The sequence below is a fragment of the Quercus robur genome, chromosome 11 (genome assembly GCF_932294415.1).
Source record: "Quercus robur chromosome 11, dhQueRobu3.1, whole genome shotgun sequence".
NCBI lineage: Eukaryota > Viridiplantae > Streptophyta > Magnoliopsida > Fagales > Fagaceae > Quercus > Quercus robur.
In genome coordinates, this window is record NC_065544.1 from 47603592 (window position 1) to 47623902 (window position 20311).

A 20311-nucleotide genomic window follows, 5' to 3' on the forward strand; every position below is an offset into this window, starting at 1 on the left:
TTCACATGTGTATTAAAAGCATAAAGGATGTGCAATTCAACGGTTAGATTTTCAAAATATATAGTAATATTTATTTTATTTAGTAAGGTTGTAGCTAAACTTTGTCATTTTTATATTTTGTTTTGTTTTTGGGCAAGCAAAGAGAAAATGGTTCCAAGGAAATAATTGAAGGGAGGAAGATGTCTAAGTTTGCGTGTATGTGTTATCTGTTATGGCCAACATCGTGTTTGATGGAGTTGCGGCGGTCAATGGCCGCGAAGGAGAGCGAAGACATTTTCGCTGGCAATCAAGCGGTGGTGCTGCTGGTAGTAAATGCTAGAAGAGCTTAAGGACTTTGGCCATGGAGGCCGATCTGTGCTTCGGCCATGGAGAATTGAAGCTAGGTTCAGTTGTAGATTAGAGTCATTAGGAAGTGAGAACTTTGGGTTTGCAAGTGAGAAAGAGAGATAGTAAGATAAAGAGTTTGAGAGAGAAGAATAGTCAGATATGGTACAAATTTGTTTTTGAGTTTCGTGTTTTGGTGTTTGGCTGAAAAGAATGTAAAAGGAAAATTGGGAATGGTCTAAAATTTTGTTTTTCTATCTTTTTTAAATTGATAAAAAAATTATTTAAATTTTGTTAATTTAAATGTTGACACATTGTAATTTTTAATGTTTATTAAAAAAATTTATTTTTTTTATTAGCCACGTCATTTTTAAGTATGCCAACAATGCACGCCATTTGCCACATAATCAATTCCGTTAGTAAGTTAACGGTATGGTTTGCCACATAAGCAATTCTGTTAGTAAGTTAATGATAGAGACCAAATTGACCGCAATGTGAAAATAATAAGGACCAAAATGGTGTTTTTGTCTTTAATTTTTGTCTTTGAAAGATGGGGAGAAGACAGCAAAACTTGGGCGAGTTTCACCCTACAAAAGAAAAAAGAGGGTTTATATATACACAAAAACTTCAACATTTTTTTAATACAAAAAACTAAAAGTTAAAACCTTGGCAATAAGTTTGCATTGATAATTGAAAATAACTTTTAAGATATGATGAGAATTGAGAAGTAAATAACTTCATTAGCACTGAGATATTATTAAAAAACTTTATTTATTTATTTATTTATTAGCCACGTCATTTTTAAGTATGCCAACAATGCACGCCATTTGCCACATAATCAATTCCGTTAGTAATTCCGTTAGTAAGTTAACGGTAGGGTTTGCCACATAAGCAATTCCATTAGTAAGTTAATGATAGAGACCAAATTGACCGCAATATGAAAATAACAAGGACCAAATTGGCTATTACTAAAATGTAAGGACCAAATTGACTATGACCCAAAAATGTAAGGACTAAAATGGTGTTTTCGCCTTTAATTTTTGTCTTTGAAAGATGGGGAGAAGACAGCAAAACTTGGGCGAGTTTCACCCTACAAATGAAAAAAGAGGGTTTATATATACACAAAAACTTCAATATTTTTTTTAATAAAAAAAAACTATAAGTTAAAACCTTGGCAATAAGTTTGCATTGATAATTGAAAATAACTTTTAAGATATGATGAGAATTGAGAAGTAAATAACTTCATTAGCATTGAGATATGATGAGAATTGAAAAGTAAAACATGTTATAATAATTAAACAAAAACCTATTTAATTTGATTATAAAAAAAAAAAAATCATAGTATACAAATACATACCTTTGTAGGTGTTGTAGATAGAAGAATGGAAGACTAAACCAAAAAACGGTACTATAGGTTGGAGAATGAAAAAAACACCTAATAACCATGTATATATATACACTCCACCTAAAAGGAAACCAAGTAAAAATCAAATACCCTAAACTTCTTGAAGTCTACGTTAATATAGAGTGTTTAAGAAACCAAATTGCAAAAAAATTTAGATTACAACAAAAAATTAAATATTACACTCGATATATATCACCATATGCTACATACCATTATGCGTGCTATTCAAACTCATTAATTTACGTGGTTTCAAAAAAAGAAACTCATTAATTTATGTGGGACTCTAATTCTATCGTTTAAACTTTTTATTTTTTATTTTTTATATGGGATGTTTAAAATTTTTATAAGAAAAAAAAAACCTAATTTTATATCATATGTATCAAACTTTTCTTCTACATGTCAAATTTGTATCTTCACTAGCAATGTTTTTTTTTTTGGGGGATATATACAGTTTTTTGGAGCAAAAAAAAAAAAGTTTGATACCGATGAAGATAATTTACAATGATTAGGTCTCCCTTAAGTATTGTGGTTGTGTGACACCAACCAACTAAATTAATTTAAAAAAAAAAGAAATTTAATGAATTTTCTGCAATTTGGATTAAATTTTGGATATCAATTAAAGCATACCATATTGTAATGCTGTTCTGATAAGATTTTTTACATAAAATAAACATAGAATGTATAAAATTTTCTATTTAGGAATTTTAAGAGAATGATAATTAATGGTGGAGAGAAAGAGTTGATATGAAGATACTAAGATAGAGTTTAAAGTTTATATATATTAAAAGAGAGCTAAAGTAGCCGTATGTCTATCCAAATTGTTTTTTTTCCCCCTCAAGAGAAGTCTATTTCTATCCAAAGAAGATATTGATATATTATCAAATTATTAAGTTTTTGTGTTCATCAAAATCTTTCATTCTTTTTAGCACTATGTGTCCAATATTGCTGGTTTACTTGAGTGTTCAATATACACTTAAAAATTATAGGAGAAGAAAATTTATATAAATATATATAAATATATATATATATATATATATATATATATATATATATATATGTATTCTTAAAATCTAAAAATTTAAGAAAATTTCTGCAATTTGGTGAAGCCACTTGGTGCAACCATGACTTCTAAGCTTAACTTTTATTATATAGTATACTAGTCGCTAACCCGTGCGATGCACAAAAAAGCTATTGACTCTGAAAAAAAATTATGAAATATTTAACTTCTATACTTTTCCATAGTTTAGAAGTGTTGTCTAACATTGAACGCTATTGAGTTGTAAGTGTATAGATACCAAAACCTACAAAGTAAGTTACAATTCTTAAATTAATAAAGCGAAATTCCCAATAGTTATATATACACACACACACACACACTCAAAACTAATATAAACTGCAATTATATAAACAAAGAACATGATATGAGGAAGACACACCAAGTTTCAAATTTAAGTAGCAATATGACTTTCTCGTGGTAAAAACAATATAGACAATTCAAAACATGGAACAATATCAAAATTATAATACCTAATTCCATTATCTTTTATGTTGAATCCAAACAAATAATTAATCAACCAAAAGTCATATCTTTTAATAAGAAAACAAATCATCACATGAACCTAAATAAAAGCATTTAAGGTAAAGAATTAAGATCAACCTACTTAGACACAAATACAACCCCAAGACTTAAAACTTCAAAATTTATAAAATTCCCAAATTCTACTTCAAAACCAAACCAAATTCAACAAATTTATATATAACATACCAAATTTGTTGAGTTTAATCACGTTATCTACAATGTACAATATAAAAAAATAATTAGAGATGCTTTGATTATAATTCAAGTTTATATTGTACAGTATAATCATGTTGCAGCTTTGATTTTTCTCCAAAATAATAGAGATGCTTTATCTACCATGTACAATAAAAAAAAAAAAATTAGTAGAAATTTCAACCAAAACCCAAACCCACGAAAACAATGTCAATATAAATATGGAGATTAACCCAAATACTTAAAAGAAAATCAATTCTAAAAATAATAAAAGAATAAGATAGAAAGAAAATCTCAGGCACATATGAATGCAAATAAAAAATTTGACATAAAAGATAAAATTCATCAATAACAATATAAACAAATATCCACATATGTTGAATTGAAATTGTGGGGCCCGGCCCAAAATAATGGGCTAGTCAAACTACGGGCCCGTCCGAGAAGCATCCTGTCCGAGGAGAAGTCACAGCCAAAACCTTATTCAAGCCCAATTGCGGTAAAAGAAACCTGTCCGAGGAGTAACTCCTCCTCGGACATTACGAAGTCTGGACGAAGAGCTCGCCCCAACCATCGCAATTCATCCTCCAAGCATATAAAAAAGAATAAAACCCAAAATATCTCATGGAAAGCTGCCACCACCACATTAAATGTGTCACAACCACCCTCTTGGCCGCATTAATGAGGAAAAGACCCCTGAACAGTACTACCTTGACCACTGCAACTCACAAGGGAGTGATAAGGGTGTCTGATAGGACAGGTGCTCAAGTGGGGGCTTAGATGATCAACAAGTGTAAGGTTCAGATAAGAATGAGAGAGCTATATAATGTAGTGGAGTCCCTCAAAGAGGGGGACGAAGAAATGTATTCGGCACTCAGGAAATAGAATCTTCTGTTAGATATCCATTCTTGTGTTTTTGTTCCTGCAATAATATTGTCCATGCATCAGACCGACTAAGCTCACTGAGGCTAAGTTCTTTGACCCATCCTCTACAAATATTTATTGTGTGTTGCGCCTTGGGCCAAGGCCTGATTAATAGGGTTTGGACCAGGAAAATCGTGCAACTACAGAAATTTTATTGATAATAACAATATAAACAAATTTGACATAAAATTCATTAATCAAATAAGAAAGTTGAATCAGATTGCTTGCGTTTTTTTATTTTATTTATATATTTATATATATATTTTTTAATTTTTATAATCCTAAAGTGAAGTTAAGTTTAGGATTTTAAGGTGGTAATTGCTAAGCTTTTGAGGAGGGAAAAAAAACTCCTAACAGGAGTCCTCTTTTTTTTTTTTTTTTTTCCTTAATCCTAACTTTTTTTTTTTTTTTTTTTTGAATCCTAAAGTGAAGTTAAGTTTAGGGTTTTGAGGGGGTAATTGTTAGGATTTTGAGGAGGGGAGAGAGAGTCCTAACAGGAGTCTCTCTCTCTTTCTCTCTTTCTCTCTTTTTCTTAATCTAACATGTCTTCTTTTTTATATATTTTTTTTATATAGATTATCAACGTTTTAGTTTGAGTGTAAGTTGGACTTATTAGACAGATATAATTTCACTCCTTGTTAAGTTTTGATTAAACAAAAATAATTTTGTTTAAAAAAATGATAAAGATGAGTTTGAGTTTAACTTGGACTTGTTAGAAAGATAGAGTTTCACTCCTTGTTAAGTTTAGACTAAAAAAAAAAAAAATTTATTTCAATAAAATGATAATTTTATTTAAATATTGTGTTGATATGGAAAATTGTGAGAGTTTCAGAGATTTCAGTTTTGTATATACTAGCGTTAAACCTGCACAATGCGTGAGGTTATTTTACTTATTAAAAGATAATGAAATACATTAAAATTCTTCTGGAGCATGTTGTATAATTGTTAAAATAAATCAACGTTAAACTGTTAAACTTTAATTACGGAAACAATATTTCATAACAATTCTCCAAAATCCAAAAGCATGGCACTCGAATTGGTCAAAGAATTTGAAACATTTGATTACCAAAGAATCTCTTCCTGTCCATTTAGTACCACAAGATTGCCATCCTCAGATATAGTAAGAACCCCAGAAGAATCCTTGAGGGGTTTCTGTTTGTTAGCTACCCATATGACAGTGAATACAGAAATGTTATTATACCATATTCCAAGGTAGCGATTGGTAGAATTTACAGGGCTGAAGAATCCCAGTTTGAAAGTACTCCCATTAGAAATTATGTATTCAAGGTCTTTGAGGGACTGAGAAGATCTAATGATGTCTATGGCAAAGCCTAAGTTTAAACAAAAGAAAAAAAGTACAGACAACAAGATTGTCTTGCTAAGAAGTCCCATAACTTGTTCTGACCTACTTGTGTCTTAGAATGCAAAACAGGTTGGCCTAGCTCATCTAACAAGTTATAGCTTTGGTTAGTATTTTTCAAGACAAACGCCACTCTAGACTTTCATAAGTCTTACGTCCCAGAAAATATGTTGTCATATAAAATTATAAACCAGAAGTTTCCTAGTCTAAATATTAGTGTCTTCCTTTCTCACTTGTTAACAAAAATAAAATAAAAAACAGGTTGGGTGTCAACCAAGTACGAGGTATGGAAATTGAGATAATAAAAATTAAGTATGGATAAGATGCTGAAATAGAATCAGGTTTCATTTAAGTTATACATTATAAAAGATTTGTCTAAGTCACTTTCTTTCTTTTTTTCCAAGTTTCTTTTCAAAATTGTGCTTAATTTCATATGTGGCAATTTTGCCAAGATCCCTTCTTTAGTTGGGGGAAGAATCCGCACGAATCGGATTTTTTGAGGAAAATGTCGAGAGAGAATTAGATTTGGTTAGACAATGTGTAGTTGGTATATAAACTGTATTTTGTCCAAAATAAACATTAAAAGTCCATGATATGGACATTATTTTTTATTTGGGGGTTGTTGTCTAAGCACTTGTATAAATTATTCACATCACCAAATCAATGAAAATATATGAGAACAATATTTTTTAATGGTAACAGACCAATTTTAGGTAACAATCCAACTTGGTTAGCTTATAACCGACTTTACAAAGGCAATAATTTAGTGTGGGGATACAACGTCCAAAGCACAGCCAACCTTTAAAACACGTTAGCCACGATTTTTGACGATTGAGCTGTGATCAAAGGGCTAAGGAACTTCAATTGATCAGGAGTTGAACAAATTTAAGTCATTACAGACTCAAATCTTGTACTTGAACTTGATCAAATCTTGAATTAGTTATTACAAACCCAATTTGACACATACAAAGGTCATGGCATTTGCCAACACTTACATATTAACCCTGATAGTTTTCTTGAGAGAATATGACAAAATGCATAATAAATAAAGTATTGGGATTACTTACTCTTGATTCCTTGAAGAAAATATTCAATAAAAATAAATTTATATCAAAATATTCCTTTCATCGGCCAAAAACTGTTGAAACAATGACATTGTAAATGGAGAATCAGTCCTGTTGAGCAAGCTCTATATTTGAAGCAATCTGCCTTTCCATGTATGCAGGTTGCTTCAGAGTGGGAAGATCCACAATCTCACCATTAAGCATAGAAATAATAGTAGACACAATTGGCCTATCTCTGGCCAATTCTTGCGCGCACAGCAGTCCCACATGTATGCATCTCAAAATTTCCATTCGAAAGCATGGATCCCATATTGCTAGGTCTACCAAAGCCATATTGTTGTCATCATTCCACAATTTCCATGCCTAAAAGATACAAAAACTGGAATGTTCAATCTTATTGGTAATTGAACATGTAAAACATGGACTAAATAAAATAGATAAAGTGGCATTTTGAATTAAATTTGGCTAAAATTTTCCCAATGTGAATGCTCTAAATTAGATAGACTTACATATCCAATGAGGCTCAAGTACTACTCATCATTGCAAAAGCTAGTGCTTCTTCTCCCACTTACAATCTCTAGTAACAATACACCAAAGCTGAAGACATCTGATTTCTCTGAAAACAAGCCTTGCATTGCATATTCAAGAGACATATAACCACTGCATTTAAACAATAAAGCACATCCATATGATTTTAGTGCAAGTGAGGCTATTAATTAAATTAAATTTCAACAAATCTCTTACTATGTCCTAACAACCCTTTTAGTTTTGGCCTGATCTTCATTGGCTCCAAATATTCTTGCTATACCAAAGTCCAATATTTTTTGATTAAGCTCTTGATCTAACAAGATGTTAGATGCCTTTAGATCTCTATGAATAATCTTCAATCTAGAATCCCTATGAAGGTAGAGTAGGCCTCGACCAATTCCTTCAATAATGTTGAAGCGTTTTCTCCAATTAAGGAGGTTTTGGTGGGCTGGATCTAAATAAATAGTAACCCAAATAAATAAACAAAAATGTATGATTAACTTGTATGCAGAAAAAGATAAACTGTTGAGAAATGAAGTTGGGGCAAGTTAGCACAAAAGTATGCTTCAAGTGACCATATTGGCACAATAGAACTTATTATTAAAACCAAATCCATAGATGGAACAGAGGGAATAGATACATTTATTCATGACCAGATTATATTTGTTTGATACACTGTTGTCAATATGAATGTAAATCTTAAGAAAAGAACACAATAAATTTGTGTGTGTTTTTTATTTAAGGCACTAACTAACTTGATGCAAGATTTATAAGTGTATGAACTAACCAAAAACAATTGTTTCCAAACTTTTGTTTGGCATGTATTCATAAATCAACATCTTCTCTTCTCCCTCAATACAGCACCCAAGAAGTCTAACAAGATTCCAATGTTGGAGTTTAGAAATCACCACCACCTTATTCATAAATTCTTCAAGCCCTTGTCCAAAGCCTCTAGACAGTCTTTCCACTGCTATTTCCTGTCCATTATGCAATTTACCCTAGAAGAAAAATTAAAGAATATAAGCACATATCTATTTGAGAGACACAAATGAACTCTACATGAGCAACCATTACCTTATAGACTGGACCAAAGCCACCTTGTCCAAGTATATTAGCCATATGAAAGTCGTTTGTTGCAGTTGTCAATTCTTCCAAATTAAAGATTGGTAGCTCGTGTAGTTTCACATCTTTTAGGTAGTCAAACAGTAAACTCTCATCGCCTTTTTTTTCATTGCTGTTGCAAAATGTGATATTAGTTAACCCATCTAGCAATTCCTAGTCACTGTAGATAATTAATAGGCATATTACCTCTCCTTTTTTTAGCCATCCACCTCTATAAGAAGTATGCAGTGCTAGCAAAATCACTCCAATAATCACAATAATTGTGACGATTACTTTCAAATGTCTCTCATTTTCTGCGTATAGGAACAAGTTTTAAACTACTTCGGTCAAATTTGACAATGGAAATTTAATTAAAAAATATTGAAATTCAATTGCTTTTGTTCTAAATAACTAGATATCTATTTGGGATCTGTTTATTTTGCTAAGATTGAAAATTTTTTACTAAAATTGTAAATAAAAGTAAAAGTTAGTTGAAATAGTATAGTAGAACCTATGAATAGTATCAAAAAGTGCAGTGGGACCCATGAATAGTAGCAAAAATAAGTTAGCAAAAATAATTTTTGCTAAACAACAAACAACCGGACTAATAAATGCTGAATGAAGCATAAGGTTAGGGGGAAAAAATTAACTCTTAAAAAAAAAAAAAAGAACATAACAAATTCCGAATAGGCCAAACGAATATATATATCTGATCCACCAACCAAGAATTGTTGTAGGTCAACAAGGTTTCCCCTCCATGACATACAACCAATGCCTGTAGGCCCTGTATCATATGCGTGAGCTACACAAAAACAGTTCTGCAAGCACTGCTTTTGACAATCGTCTTTAGTCCCATATGACCACTGAGCAAAGTCTGGCACCTTGACCATCTTCAATATGAAAAACCCATCTGCTTTTCCTTCTTCAACATTATTGTTCAACCTTTCACGCTGCAATGGTTTCCTCCTCACACATCCACTACTCCAATTTCCATTGTTCCATTCCTCAATAATCTTGGGCTCAAATCCTCTCATACAGTTGCAGATTGATGAACCCAGTGAATCACAACTTCCATTTTCACCGCATGTGCCATAAACATCACACTTATCTTTTGGAGCTGACCCCACAGCCTTCCAATCCTCCTTCCCATCATCCCAATATGTCTGCACTAGATTTCCTTGTGAATCCAAAACAAATTTTGACAAATGTAACAAGTCCATATAAGTAAAAGTTGCATAAACTGTTCCTTGTTTGTCATCGACTACACTAAATCCATTATTGTAAAAACCCAAGGAAAAGCACTAGCCACATCTGCGTTATACCTCAAAAGGACTAGTCACAATTGAGGCTCCTTGCAGTTGTTAATAAAGCCCAAATCTACCCAGTAAATACCCGATGTGGGACTCATCACACACCCACACACATCACACAATCAATCAAATTGGGGTATCACAATCTCCCCCACTTAAATCCCTAACGTCCTTGTTAGGGCCCACTTTGTGGGATAGTGTCTCTGAGCCCACATTGGATTACTGAACCTGGCTCTAATACCATATGTAATGACCCAAGGAAAAGTGCTAGCCACATTAGCGCTAGCCACATCTGCGCTATACCTCAAAAGAACTAGTCACAATTGAGGCTCCTTGCAGTTGTTAATAAAGCCCAGATCTACCCAGTAAATACCCGATGTGGGACTCATCACACACCCACATATATCACACAATCAATCAAATTGGGATATCACAATTATGATATACAGGATTCCAGTTTTGTATTCCTGTTGTGTCAACTTGCAATACAAGGTTTTCGGAATCCAAAAGACTGGCACTTGAATTGGTTATGGAATTTGAAAGATTCGATGACCAAAGAATCTCTTCTTGTCCGTTTAGTACCACCAGATTGCCATCCTCAGATATAGTAAGAACCCCGGCCGGAATAATCCTTGAGAGGTTTCTGTCTGTTAGCTACTCATATGACAGTGAATACAGAGATGTTACTATACCATATTTCAAGGTAGTGATTGGTGGAATTTATAGGGCTGAAGAACCCTAGTCTGAAAGCACTCCCATTGGATATTATGTATTCAGGGTCTTTGATGGATTGAGAAGATTTAATGGTGTCTATTGCAACTCCCAAATTTAAACAAAAGCAACAAAGGACAGACAACAAGTTTGTCTTAAGTCCCATAACTTGTTCTCTGGCCTACTTGTGTCCGAGAATGCAGAATAGGTAGGCCTTGCTCATCAAACAAGTTACAGCTTTGTTTATCCGGGGAAAAAAAAAGTTTAACTTTGGCTGGTAGTTTTTTAAGAAAAAGGCTACTCTAGACTTTCAAAAGTCTTGATCCCATGAAATAAGTTTGTCATATAAAATTATAAATCAAAGGCGTTTGTTCCCTAGTCTAGATAGTTTCTTCCTTCGTCAAAAAGGACAGGTTGAATTTCAACCAAGGACTAGGCGACTAGGGATGGGAAATAATTAAGGAGACAATTGGAATAAAGTACTATAATTAACACTGAATAAGATGCAGGAATAGAATCTGCAAAATCCTAAACAATTAAGTATAGATCCCTATGCAAAAATAAATTAATTAACAGTTAATCACGAAAAATAAAAATTATATATCCAGCAGAATATATGTATACACACCACAGTTTATGCAATAAAATCAAAAGCAATAGAGATAGTGACACAGTACACAGATTAATCACGATGTGGAAAGCCTAAGAACAATCTCTTGAAAGGAAAAAGTTGTGCTTGCTTTAGAATTCTATAACAGTGGTAACTTTAGTAAGTGTGCCACTTGGCATCTTCGGGTGCTTCAATTAGCAATACCATCAAGGCTTTCTCTTCAACACCATCTTTAGTTTGTAAACCAGACATACAAGTAATCCACGATTAGCTTCTGTCTGAGTCTCCAAAAGTCCGAATGCATCCAACTTTGTCCTTTCTATCACCCCAGGGCCTAGGTAAGTCATCCTCTTTGTATTTTGACTAACTTCTTGCAACCAGGTAGGCTAAAAATGAACTAAGTCGTTCATAAACTGTTTGTGCTTGGCTCGATAAATTGTTCATTCATATTTGTTTGTTTATAATCTAGCCAAGTTTGAGTCTCAATCAAGTAGAGACAAATAGTCTTAAAGATAACATCCATTTTGTGCCTTTTGTAAGCCTACTTTGTTATTTATTTATGTATTTATTCCTTTATTTTGCCTTAATTTTCCCAACATCCTGACAACCTAGTCTTAGTAGTATGTCCTTCTCTGAAGTGATATTTCATGATAAGATGATCTTAGTTATTTAGACTACATTCATTGGACATATGCATCTTTCTTTTACTTTCCTTCTAATCAATTGTCCTCAATTATCATGGTTGAATATCATGAACCAAACTTGTAAGGAATTGACACGAAATTCCCAACGTGGTTCGGCAATTTGCCTACTTCCACAGAGTTGCAGGAATTTCACTATTATCAGGGAAAAATACAAAGTGCGGCTACAGTTTTTCACTCTCTCAAAAATAACAACCAGAAAACCCTAATCACCAAAGCAGCGTTTTCTATATCCTGCACACAAGATTCATAATGGGCTACAAAACGAGCCAAAATTTTTTCCATGAGCGCTACGGCTTGAAGCCTCCACTCCATGGACTAAGCCTCAGAAAATCTCCCATTAAAAACCACGCAATATTATTTCGGGTCGGGTCGGGTCAGGTCGTTAACCGAATCAAACACAATTAGGCTCCATAAAACCCAACAAAACTGAATGATATCCTCTCCCCGTCAACTTCTTTCTTGTCACACATATCTATTATCTTCAGCCTACGTGACTCGGAATACACCCCCAATCAGTGGCCTTTATTAGCTTTCTTTCTGGTCACGTGTTGCAATCATCTTCATCTAGAGTTTTTCAAACCACACTCATGATCAGTAGACCCCCCCAGTATGATCAACACCATGATTAGCATTTGGAATTGACATTGGCTTTCTTTCTTGTCATGTGTCTCAGTTTGAGGCTTCAAAATTCTGCAAAACGATGCTGGAAAAAGTGCCTTAAGTGAGGATTCTAAAGCTAGCAACAATTTTAACAGTATATTGAAAGTTGTGACTCTTCAATTATGACCTTTTAATGGTGCTCTTTCATTGTGTCTTCGTTGTCCATTTTTAAAGTCATATTCAGTTTTTTTTTTTTTTTTTTTTTTTTTTTTTTTTTTGCAGAATATTTGGACACTTATTAAGAAATTCTGAAATTTTATAGAATTGTTATATGTAGAATTTAAACTTTGTTATATTTGAACTTTGAAAAGAGAGTACGGTTTGCATGCTTAAAGATGCTAAACAAAGGGAATGCTATCTCAAGCACTTTCTTCCTATCTAGCATAAACCGTTGTAATGGTGACATTGCAACTGGAGGACTTTATCTGGCCCAGTTGAGCAGGCTCTTTACTTGAAGCAATCTGCCTTTCAGTGAATGCAGGTTGCTTTGGAGTGGGTAGATCCAGAATCTCACTATTAAGCATTGAAATTATAGTAGACACAGTTGGCCTGTCTCTAGCCAATTCTTGCACACACAACAGTCCCACATGTATGCATCTCAACATCTCCATTTGAAAGCAAGGATCCCATATTGTTGGGTCTACCAAAGCCATAATGTTGTCGTCATTCCACAATTTCCATGCCTAAAAGATGACAAGTGTGAAAGACAAAAAATGAATATACTAATTAACTGAGCTTTAAAGAAAAAGGAAGGACAACGAGTCAGATAGACCTACAAATCCTACAAGGCTCAAGTAGTACTGCTGATCATCATAAAAGCAACTGGTTCTTCTCCCACTCACAATCTCAAGTAACAACACACCAAAGCTAAAAACATCTGATTTCTCTGAGAAAAAGCCTTGCATTACATATTCAGGAGACATATATCCGCTGCGTTTGAACAATGAAACACTTCTCATCATTTGAGCACAAATAGTGGTGATGTTATTTAAAATTTAATTTCAACAAAGCTCTTACTATGTCCCAATGACCCTTTTAGTATTGGCTTGATTTTCACTGCCATTGAAAATTCTAGCAATTCCAAAGTCTGATATTTTTGGATTTAGCTCTTCATCTAACAAGATATTACTTGCCTTTAGATCCCTATGAATAATTTTCAGTCTAGAATCCCTATGAAGGTAGAGCAGACCTCTACCAATTCCTTCAATAATGTTGAAGCGTTTTTTCCAATCAAGGTGTTTTTGGTTGAGTGGATCTAAATGAATGGTGACGAAAAGAAATAACAAAGAGTTAGAGTAAATTTGTAAATGGAGGTCAAGGGTTCAACACATTAAGTATATAGAAACCAGATTTCTAGATTTCAGAGCCTAAAAGGAAGGGAATTTAAATGTACTAACCAAAAACAATTGTGTCCAAACTTTTGTTTGACAGGTACTCATAGATCAACATCTTCTCTTCTCCCTCAATGCAGCAACCAAGAAGTCTCACAAGATTTCGATGTTGCAGCTTAGAGATCACAAACACCTCATTCATAAATTCTTCAAGCCCTTGTCCAGAGGATCTAGACAGTCTTTTCACTGCTATTTCCTGTCCATCATGCAACTTTCCCTGGCAAAAGAAGCAACGAATATTAGTACTTATCTGTTTGATTTGAAGAAGAACTAATGAAGGCTACTAGAGCAACCATCACCTTATAGACTGTACCAAAGCCACCGCGCCCAAGCATATTAATTGCATGAAAGTTGTTTGTTGCAGTTGCCAATTCTTCTAGACTATAAGTTGGTAGCTCGTGGGGTTTAACGTCATTCAGGTTTTTAGATGGTAAACTCTCCTTGCTTTTATTTTTCCATGCTGTTGCAAATTCTAATAGCAAGTTATGCATCTAGCAATTTCAAGTTCTCGTTACTAATGATAGGCATATTACCTCTTTTTTTAGTCATCCATCTCCATAAGAAGTATGTGCTGCTGGGGATGACAATTGCTCCAATAATCACTGTAAGTGTGATGATAACTTTCAAATTTCTCTCGTTTTCTGTGTCCCAGAATAAGTTTCAAACTAATTCAGTCAAATTTGAGTAGATAAATCTAAATTATATCTAAGAGCTAAAGCTAATGCTAAGTTCATGTTGAGTCACACCACATCAAAAAATATAAAAATATTAATGTATGCAATAAATTTTGCTACGCTATCATTGTGTCATATCATCCACTTAAGTTTAACATCTTCTTTCTCTTTTTAAACTTTTCTTCTCCCTATTATTTAAAAAATAAAAAATAAAAAATTCTTCTCCCTATTAGTCCATAACTACTATTATACTTCTTTCAACTTTTCTCCTTCCCTTTTGCCTCTTTATCTCTCTACTATTTACTTTATTGTTACACTTCTTTCATCATTTCTTCTTTATTTTATTTTGACTTTTATTCTCTCAGTCTTATTTTGTATAAATTTGATATCATTTCTCTCATTCAATTCATATTTTTCTCACAGAAAAAATGTGAGTACACTCTCTTTCTTTGGATTTTTGTTCTTTCTTACAGCTCTAATTTATGTTGATGGGCTTTTTCTTTTTCTTTTTTTTTTGGTTTCCCATCCATAAGTCTTCTTTCTCTTTCTCTTATAGCTTTGGTTGGATTTTGGTTTGAGTTAATACTTAGTTGGGGAAAATATGAGACATGGCTACAGCACCAAAAACCATCCCTCATCAACTCTTCCAAATCTCAAAAAAATTTGAGACATGGCTACAGCACCGTCTCAAATATGAGACGGTATGGAGATAAATGTCAAACACTATTTGGCTTATTTAATTCGTTTTTTCTCTCTCCTCCTATCAGATTTCTCTCCGTCTACATCTCTCACTCTCTCTGTTTTGGCATTCTCGCCACGCCCTCTCGTCACGCCGATCTCGCCATCGCCGATCTTACCACGCCGATCTCACCATCGCCGATCTCGCCACGCCGATCTTACCACGCCAAGAGACAGAGACCGCCTAGGCTCGCCACTGATCACGACCCACTTTGCAATGAAGAGGAACTCCAGTGTGAAGGACATAGTGGCCGGAAGTGAAAACTTACATCAGCGATGGTGAAGGAGGCGGTTTGGGATGTGGGTTTGTTTGATTTGGTGGATGGGATGCAGTTTGTTGAATATTATAATTGATTCGGTGGATTTGGGATGTGGGTTTGTGCCGGTGGTGGATGTGGATGTGGGTTTGTTTGGTTTGGTCTCTTTGGTTGTGTTTTTTTATTATTTTTATTTTTGAGGTGGCGTTGGTGGATGTGGGTTTGTGCTAGTGGTGGTGTGGGTTTGTGCCGGTGATGGATGTGGGTTTGTGCCAGTGGTGGGTTTGGGATGTGGGTTTGTTTGGTTTGGTCTCTCTGGTTGTGTTTTTTTTTTTTTTTTTTTTTTTTTTTTTTTTTTTTGAGGTGGCATTGGTGGCCATCAGTGTTTGTGCCGGTGGTGGCCGTTGGTGATGATGATGAAGATAGTGATAGGGATAGGGAGGAGGTAATATATTATTTTAATGTGTAGTAAATATTATTTTAATGTATAGAATTGAAGTATAGAACATTTGATAAATGATATGTTGTAAAATGATGTGCTAAAATGATAAAGTTGGTTTTTGGTGTGTCAAAATGGCATTTTTTTTTAGAGAGCTAATGAGAATGCTCTTAAAAATAATGGTAAATTTGTATTTTTTTTTTCTACTCTTTTTTATCTCTCTCAAAAATTATGAGAAAAAAGATATAAAAGTTAGTCTTTATAAAATTTAAGTTCATTCATATAATTAAAAAAAAAAAAAAAAACTCTGAAATTCAATATCAACCATGTAACATATATGATCTTCTAGCTAGTTCAGAACCTGACTCAAGAACTCAAACAGGAAACTCTTAATTATTCACGGGAAAATGCTAATCCCAAAAAAAGAGTTCACATACACCAAAACCAAAAACATTGAAATTGAAATAAAAGGAAAGCCATGCATGTCAATTAAAAAAGAAAAAGTCTAGAAATAAAGCTTGGGGGTAGAGAAAAAGTCCACCAAAAAAAAAAAGTTGGTTGAAGGTTGTTGTAAGAATGCAATTCAAGCCATTAAGAACATATCAAAATTCCTTGTTGTTGCTGTTGGGGTGGGAAAGAGGTCTTTGTAATAAGAGGATGAGATGCTTAGAACAGGTTTGAGGTCTGTGCTCAAATCAAATCTTGAGCTGTTATTACTTCGATTTTTTAGCTTTTTATATTTTGAGTGTAAAAAGACATAAAAGGGTAGCAAAAATACAAATTTATTCATGTTTTTAACAAAGGTGGGTAACTGGAGATAAGCAGAGCTTAACTCAAGCGGGTAAAGTGTCAATTTTTAAACCATAGGTAGGCAAAGTGTAATTTAAACAAATCACAGGTAGACAAAGTGTAATTTCCTCTATTTAGTTTTTTTTTTTTTTTTTTGAAATAAGAATTTGAGTTTATATCCAAAAACAATCTACATAACTATGAATTCGAATGTGTTTAACAATTGTTTAAGTAATAAATAATTATAAAGTCTATCTTTTATTCCTTTGGTTTCATTTTAATTTTAATTAAGATAACATTGCAATTTTGTTATGAGTTTTGATTATCATGATAATCTCCATATTCCTCAAGAGATGGGAAATTTGAATAATAAATTTGAAAATTAAAAATTTTAGTTGTATATTAGGCTGATATAACACATTATAATAGAAGTTAGAAGAATGTGGAACACCTTAAAAAAAAATTAATCAAACACACCAAAAAATAATAGAATCATATATTTATAAAGATAAAAAGATAAAAAAAAAAATATTTGTAGAAATCTTAAAAAAAAAAAAAAAAAAAAGACAATACTTGAAGCAATTGATGGGTGGAGTTGCAACTAGCTTAATCTAATGTGTGAAACTCGGGCTAATTTTGCCAAATAGCTTAATTTTAGTAAAAATTTAGCAGAAACACATCCTATTTAGTTATGTAGCACTCTTTTGGAACTCAAGTTTGTCAAACTCAAGTTCCAAACTTAAGTAACACAAAATGCTTGAAATTCAAGTTTGGTAAACTCGAGTTTCACTTGTATTAGAACCAAACACTTACCCACTGCACCAAAAGCTATAACTGATGGTAAGGGTGCAACTTTATTCCCTTAAAATGTGGCAACCCAACACCAACAAGTTGATTGAGACTTGACCTCTGCCTTAGTAGGATGTTGGAATTGGTCCATTAGGCCTCCGCACAACAATCCCACCCCCAACATTTGCACATGCACAACAGAGAGTGGAACTTGTGACCTGGCCTTGATACTAGGCCTCCAACAGCTTAGAACTCGAGTTTGTTAAATTTGAGTTCCAAAAAAGTGCTACATAACTAAATAAGTTTGTCTGAATGTGTTAATTTTTCCTTAAATTATGCTATTTAGCAAAAAAGGCCGTGAAACTTGCTGGATTTTATGTTTTGTCAATTTATAATACCTAAACATCTAACCAACGTGTTACTCAGAAAATGATATATATAAATTGAGAAAGGGGGGGGGGGGGGGGGTGGGGTGTGTGTGTGGGGCGGTGGTTGTTAAGTCAGAAGAGTTGGAGTGGTGAAGATCAACACAATTCCAAAACTTATCACCATAAGAATTAAAGTTTTTCTCTAGTCTAATGGATGATCATAAGCATAAGAGTATACAAAACTGGGAGAGAAAAGAAAAAAAAGTACTTACCAAATTCCAAATAAGACAAACGAATATATATATCCAACGCACCAGTCGAGAATTTCTGTAGGTCAATTCCACCAGTGGAGGATTTTTGCAGGTCAATTAGGTTTCCACTCCATGACATACAACCAATGCCAGTATCATATGCATAAGCTACACAAGAACAGTTCTCCAAGCACTGCTTTCGACAATCATCTTTGGTTCGATATGACCACTCTGCAAAGTCTGGCACTTTGATCATCTCCAGTTTCAAAAACCCATCTTCTTTTCCTCCTCCTTCACTTATATTGTTCACCCTTTCACACTGCAATGGTATCCTTCTCACACATCCACTCATCCAATTACCTCTATTCCATTCCTCAACAATCTTTGGCTTAAACCCTTTCAAACAACTGCAGATTGGTGAACTCAGCGCATAACATTTTCCAAATGCACCACAGGTGCCATAAACATCACATTCATTTGCCGGAGCGAACCCAACAACCTCCCAATCCTCCTTCTCATCATCCCAATTTATCAGCATTGAATTTCCTTGTGAATCCACTAAATGTTTTGACAAACCTAATACGTTCAAGTAAGTGACGGTTGCATAAACTGTCTCTTCTTTATCATATACTATAGTGAATCTACTATGATAAACTGGAACCCCGCTCTGTGCTCCAGTAAAGAACTGACCATTCCATGGACCAGTCCGCCAATATGGATGACCATCTTTCCAAACGAAACCTTGGGGAATGTTTTGTGGATTAATGCCTGCCGAGAATCTCCCAGTGGATGGATCAGAAGGGCTCTTCCATGATGTTATTTGTATTTTCTGATTTGTTCTTAAATTATTACCAAGTTTCATCCCTGGCAAGAGTGTATCACAAGGATGTTGAAAACTCTCCCATACTATTGCTCCTGTTGTGTCACCTTGCAAGACAAGGTTGCCGGAATCCAACAGAGTGGCACTTGAATTGGGTACAGAATTTGAAACATTTGATGACCACAGAATCTCTGCCTGTCCATTTAGTACCACAAGATTTCCATCCTCATATATAGTAAGAACCCCAGAAGAATCCTTAAGGGGCCTGTCTCTGTTAGCTACCCAAACGACACTGAAATAAGTGACTACTGAAATCTTATTGTACCATATGCCAAGGTAGCGGTTGGTAGAATTTACAGGGCTAAAGAATCCCATTCTGAAAGAACTCCCACGGGAGATTATGAAATCAGGATCTTTGATGGACTGAGAAGATCTAATGGTGTCTAATGCAACGCCTAAGTTTAAACAAAAGCAACAAAAGACAGACAACAAGCTTCTCTTGCTAAGATATCCCATGACTACTTGTTCAGACCAACTTGTGTGGGAGTGTAAGGATGCAGAACAGGGAGGCCATGTTCATCTAACACATTACAACTTTGGTAATTGGTAATCTTCTAGGAAAGACGCTACTCTAGACTTTCAAAAGTCTTACATCCCATGATCAGTAAAGTGTATGCCAGGGTTAGTTTCAGAAGTTAGTTAATAAGGTGGAAAGGAAAAGGAAGGGTCAGATTAATAGATAAGGAACTAAAGAAGTGGATGGTCTTTAACCACGTGGATGGGCTGATAAAAGAGGCGTGTTGAAGTGGTATTCTTGCTCATCTTTTAGACCCACTAAGAGCACTAGCATTGAAAAATGCTAATGCTAAATCTGAGGACAATTTGGCATTTTAAGCCTTAAAACCAGTTGCATCAAAGAATGGTAAAGCTCACTATTGCAAAATTTTTTGCAATAGTGCTACAGTACTATTCTAAAGTTAGAATAGTACTGTAGCACTATTGTAAAACATATATACATTTTTTATTCTGCTGAAACACTCTCTCAAGAACTGTCCTTCTCGTCTCTCTCTCATTCTCCTTCTCCCTTTCCTCTCTCTGATTGCTGTTTGCTCCGATGGGTTCGATGGGTTTGTTCCGATGAGGGTTTGGTTTGCTCCGATCGGTGAATCATGGGTCAAGTGGTGGATCGGCATGGTGGGTCGTGGGTTATGGTTTATGGGTTTTGGATTTGGGTTGATCTTTCCTCTCTCTGATTGCTGTTTGCTCCGATGGGTTCGATGGGTTTGTTCCGATGAGGGTTTGGGTTGCTCCGATCGGTGAATCATG

General features: G+C 34.2%; 2 protein-coding genes and 1 long non-coding RNA gene across 7 annotated transcripts; all 3 read right to left on the reverse strand.

Moving 5' to 3' along the window:
- Positions 1-6950: 6950 nt before the first annotated feature.
- Positions 6951-8023, reverse strand: LOC126705134 (G-type lectin S-receptor-like serine/threonine-protein kinase At1g11330). Its single transcript, XM_050404077.1, has 4 exons — positions 8014-8023; positions 7590-7827; positions 7418-7505; positions 6951-7208 (listed from the first exon to the last, which is right to left on the reverse strand). The coding sequence occupies exons 1-4, from the start codon at positions 8021-8023 to the stop codon at positions 6951-6953; spliced, it is 594 nt and encodes a 197-aa protein (XP_050260034.1).
- A 7-nt stretch (positions 8024-8030) lies between these two features.
- On the reverse strand, positions 8031-8789 carry LOC126707539 (uncharacterized). Its single transcript, XR_007648982.1, has 3 exons — positions 8682-8789; positions 8448-8607; positions 8031-8371 (listed from the first exon to the last, which is right to left on the reverse strand). It is a non-coding gene; the product is annotated as an uncharacterized LOC126707539 (long non-coding RNA).
- Positions 8790-12704: 3915 nt separating this feature from the next.
- Positions 12705-19732, reverse strand: LOC126707535 (G-type lectin S-receptor-like serine/threonine-protein kinase At1g11300). Of its 5 annotated transcripts, none has more exons than XM_050407231.1 (7): positions 18187-19732; positions 14394-14462; positions 14160-14332; positions 13867-14077; positions 13487-13724; positions 13246-13399; positions 12705-13152 (listed from the first exon to the last, which is right to left on the reverse strand). In XM_050407231.1, the coding sequence occupies exons 1-7, from the start codon at positions 19499-19501 to the stop codon at positions 12844-12846; spliced, it is 2469 nt and encodes an 822-aa protein (XP_050263188.1). In that variant the 5' UTR covers positions 19502-19732; the 3' UTR covers positions 12705-12843. The 5 variants fall into 5 exon arrangements, with proteins under 5 accessions (XP_050263188.1, XP_050263189.1, XP_050263186.1 ...); XM_050407232.1 differs by having other exon boundaries at positions 14160-14320; positions 18187-19730; XM_050407229.1 differs by having other exon boundaries at positions 14394-14501; positions 18187-19729.
- Positions 19733-20311: the final 579 nt, after the last annotated feature.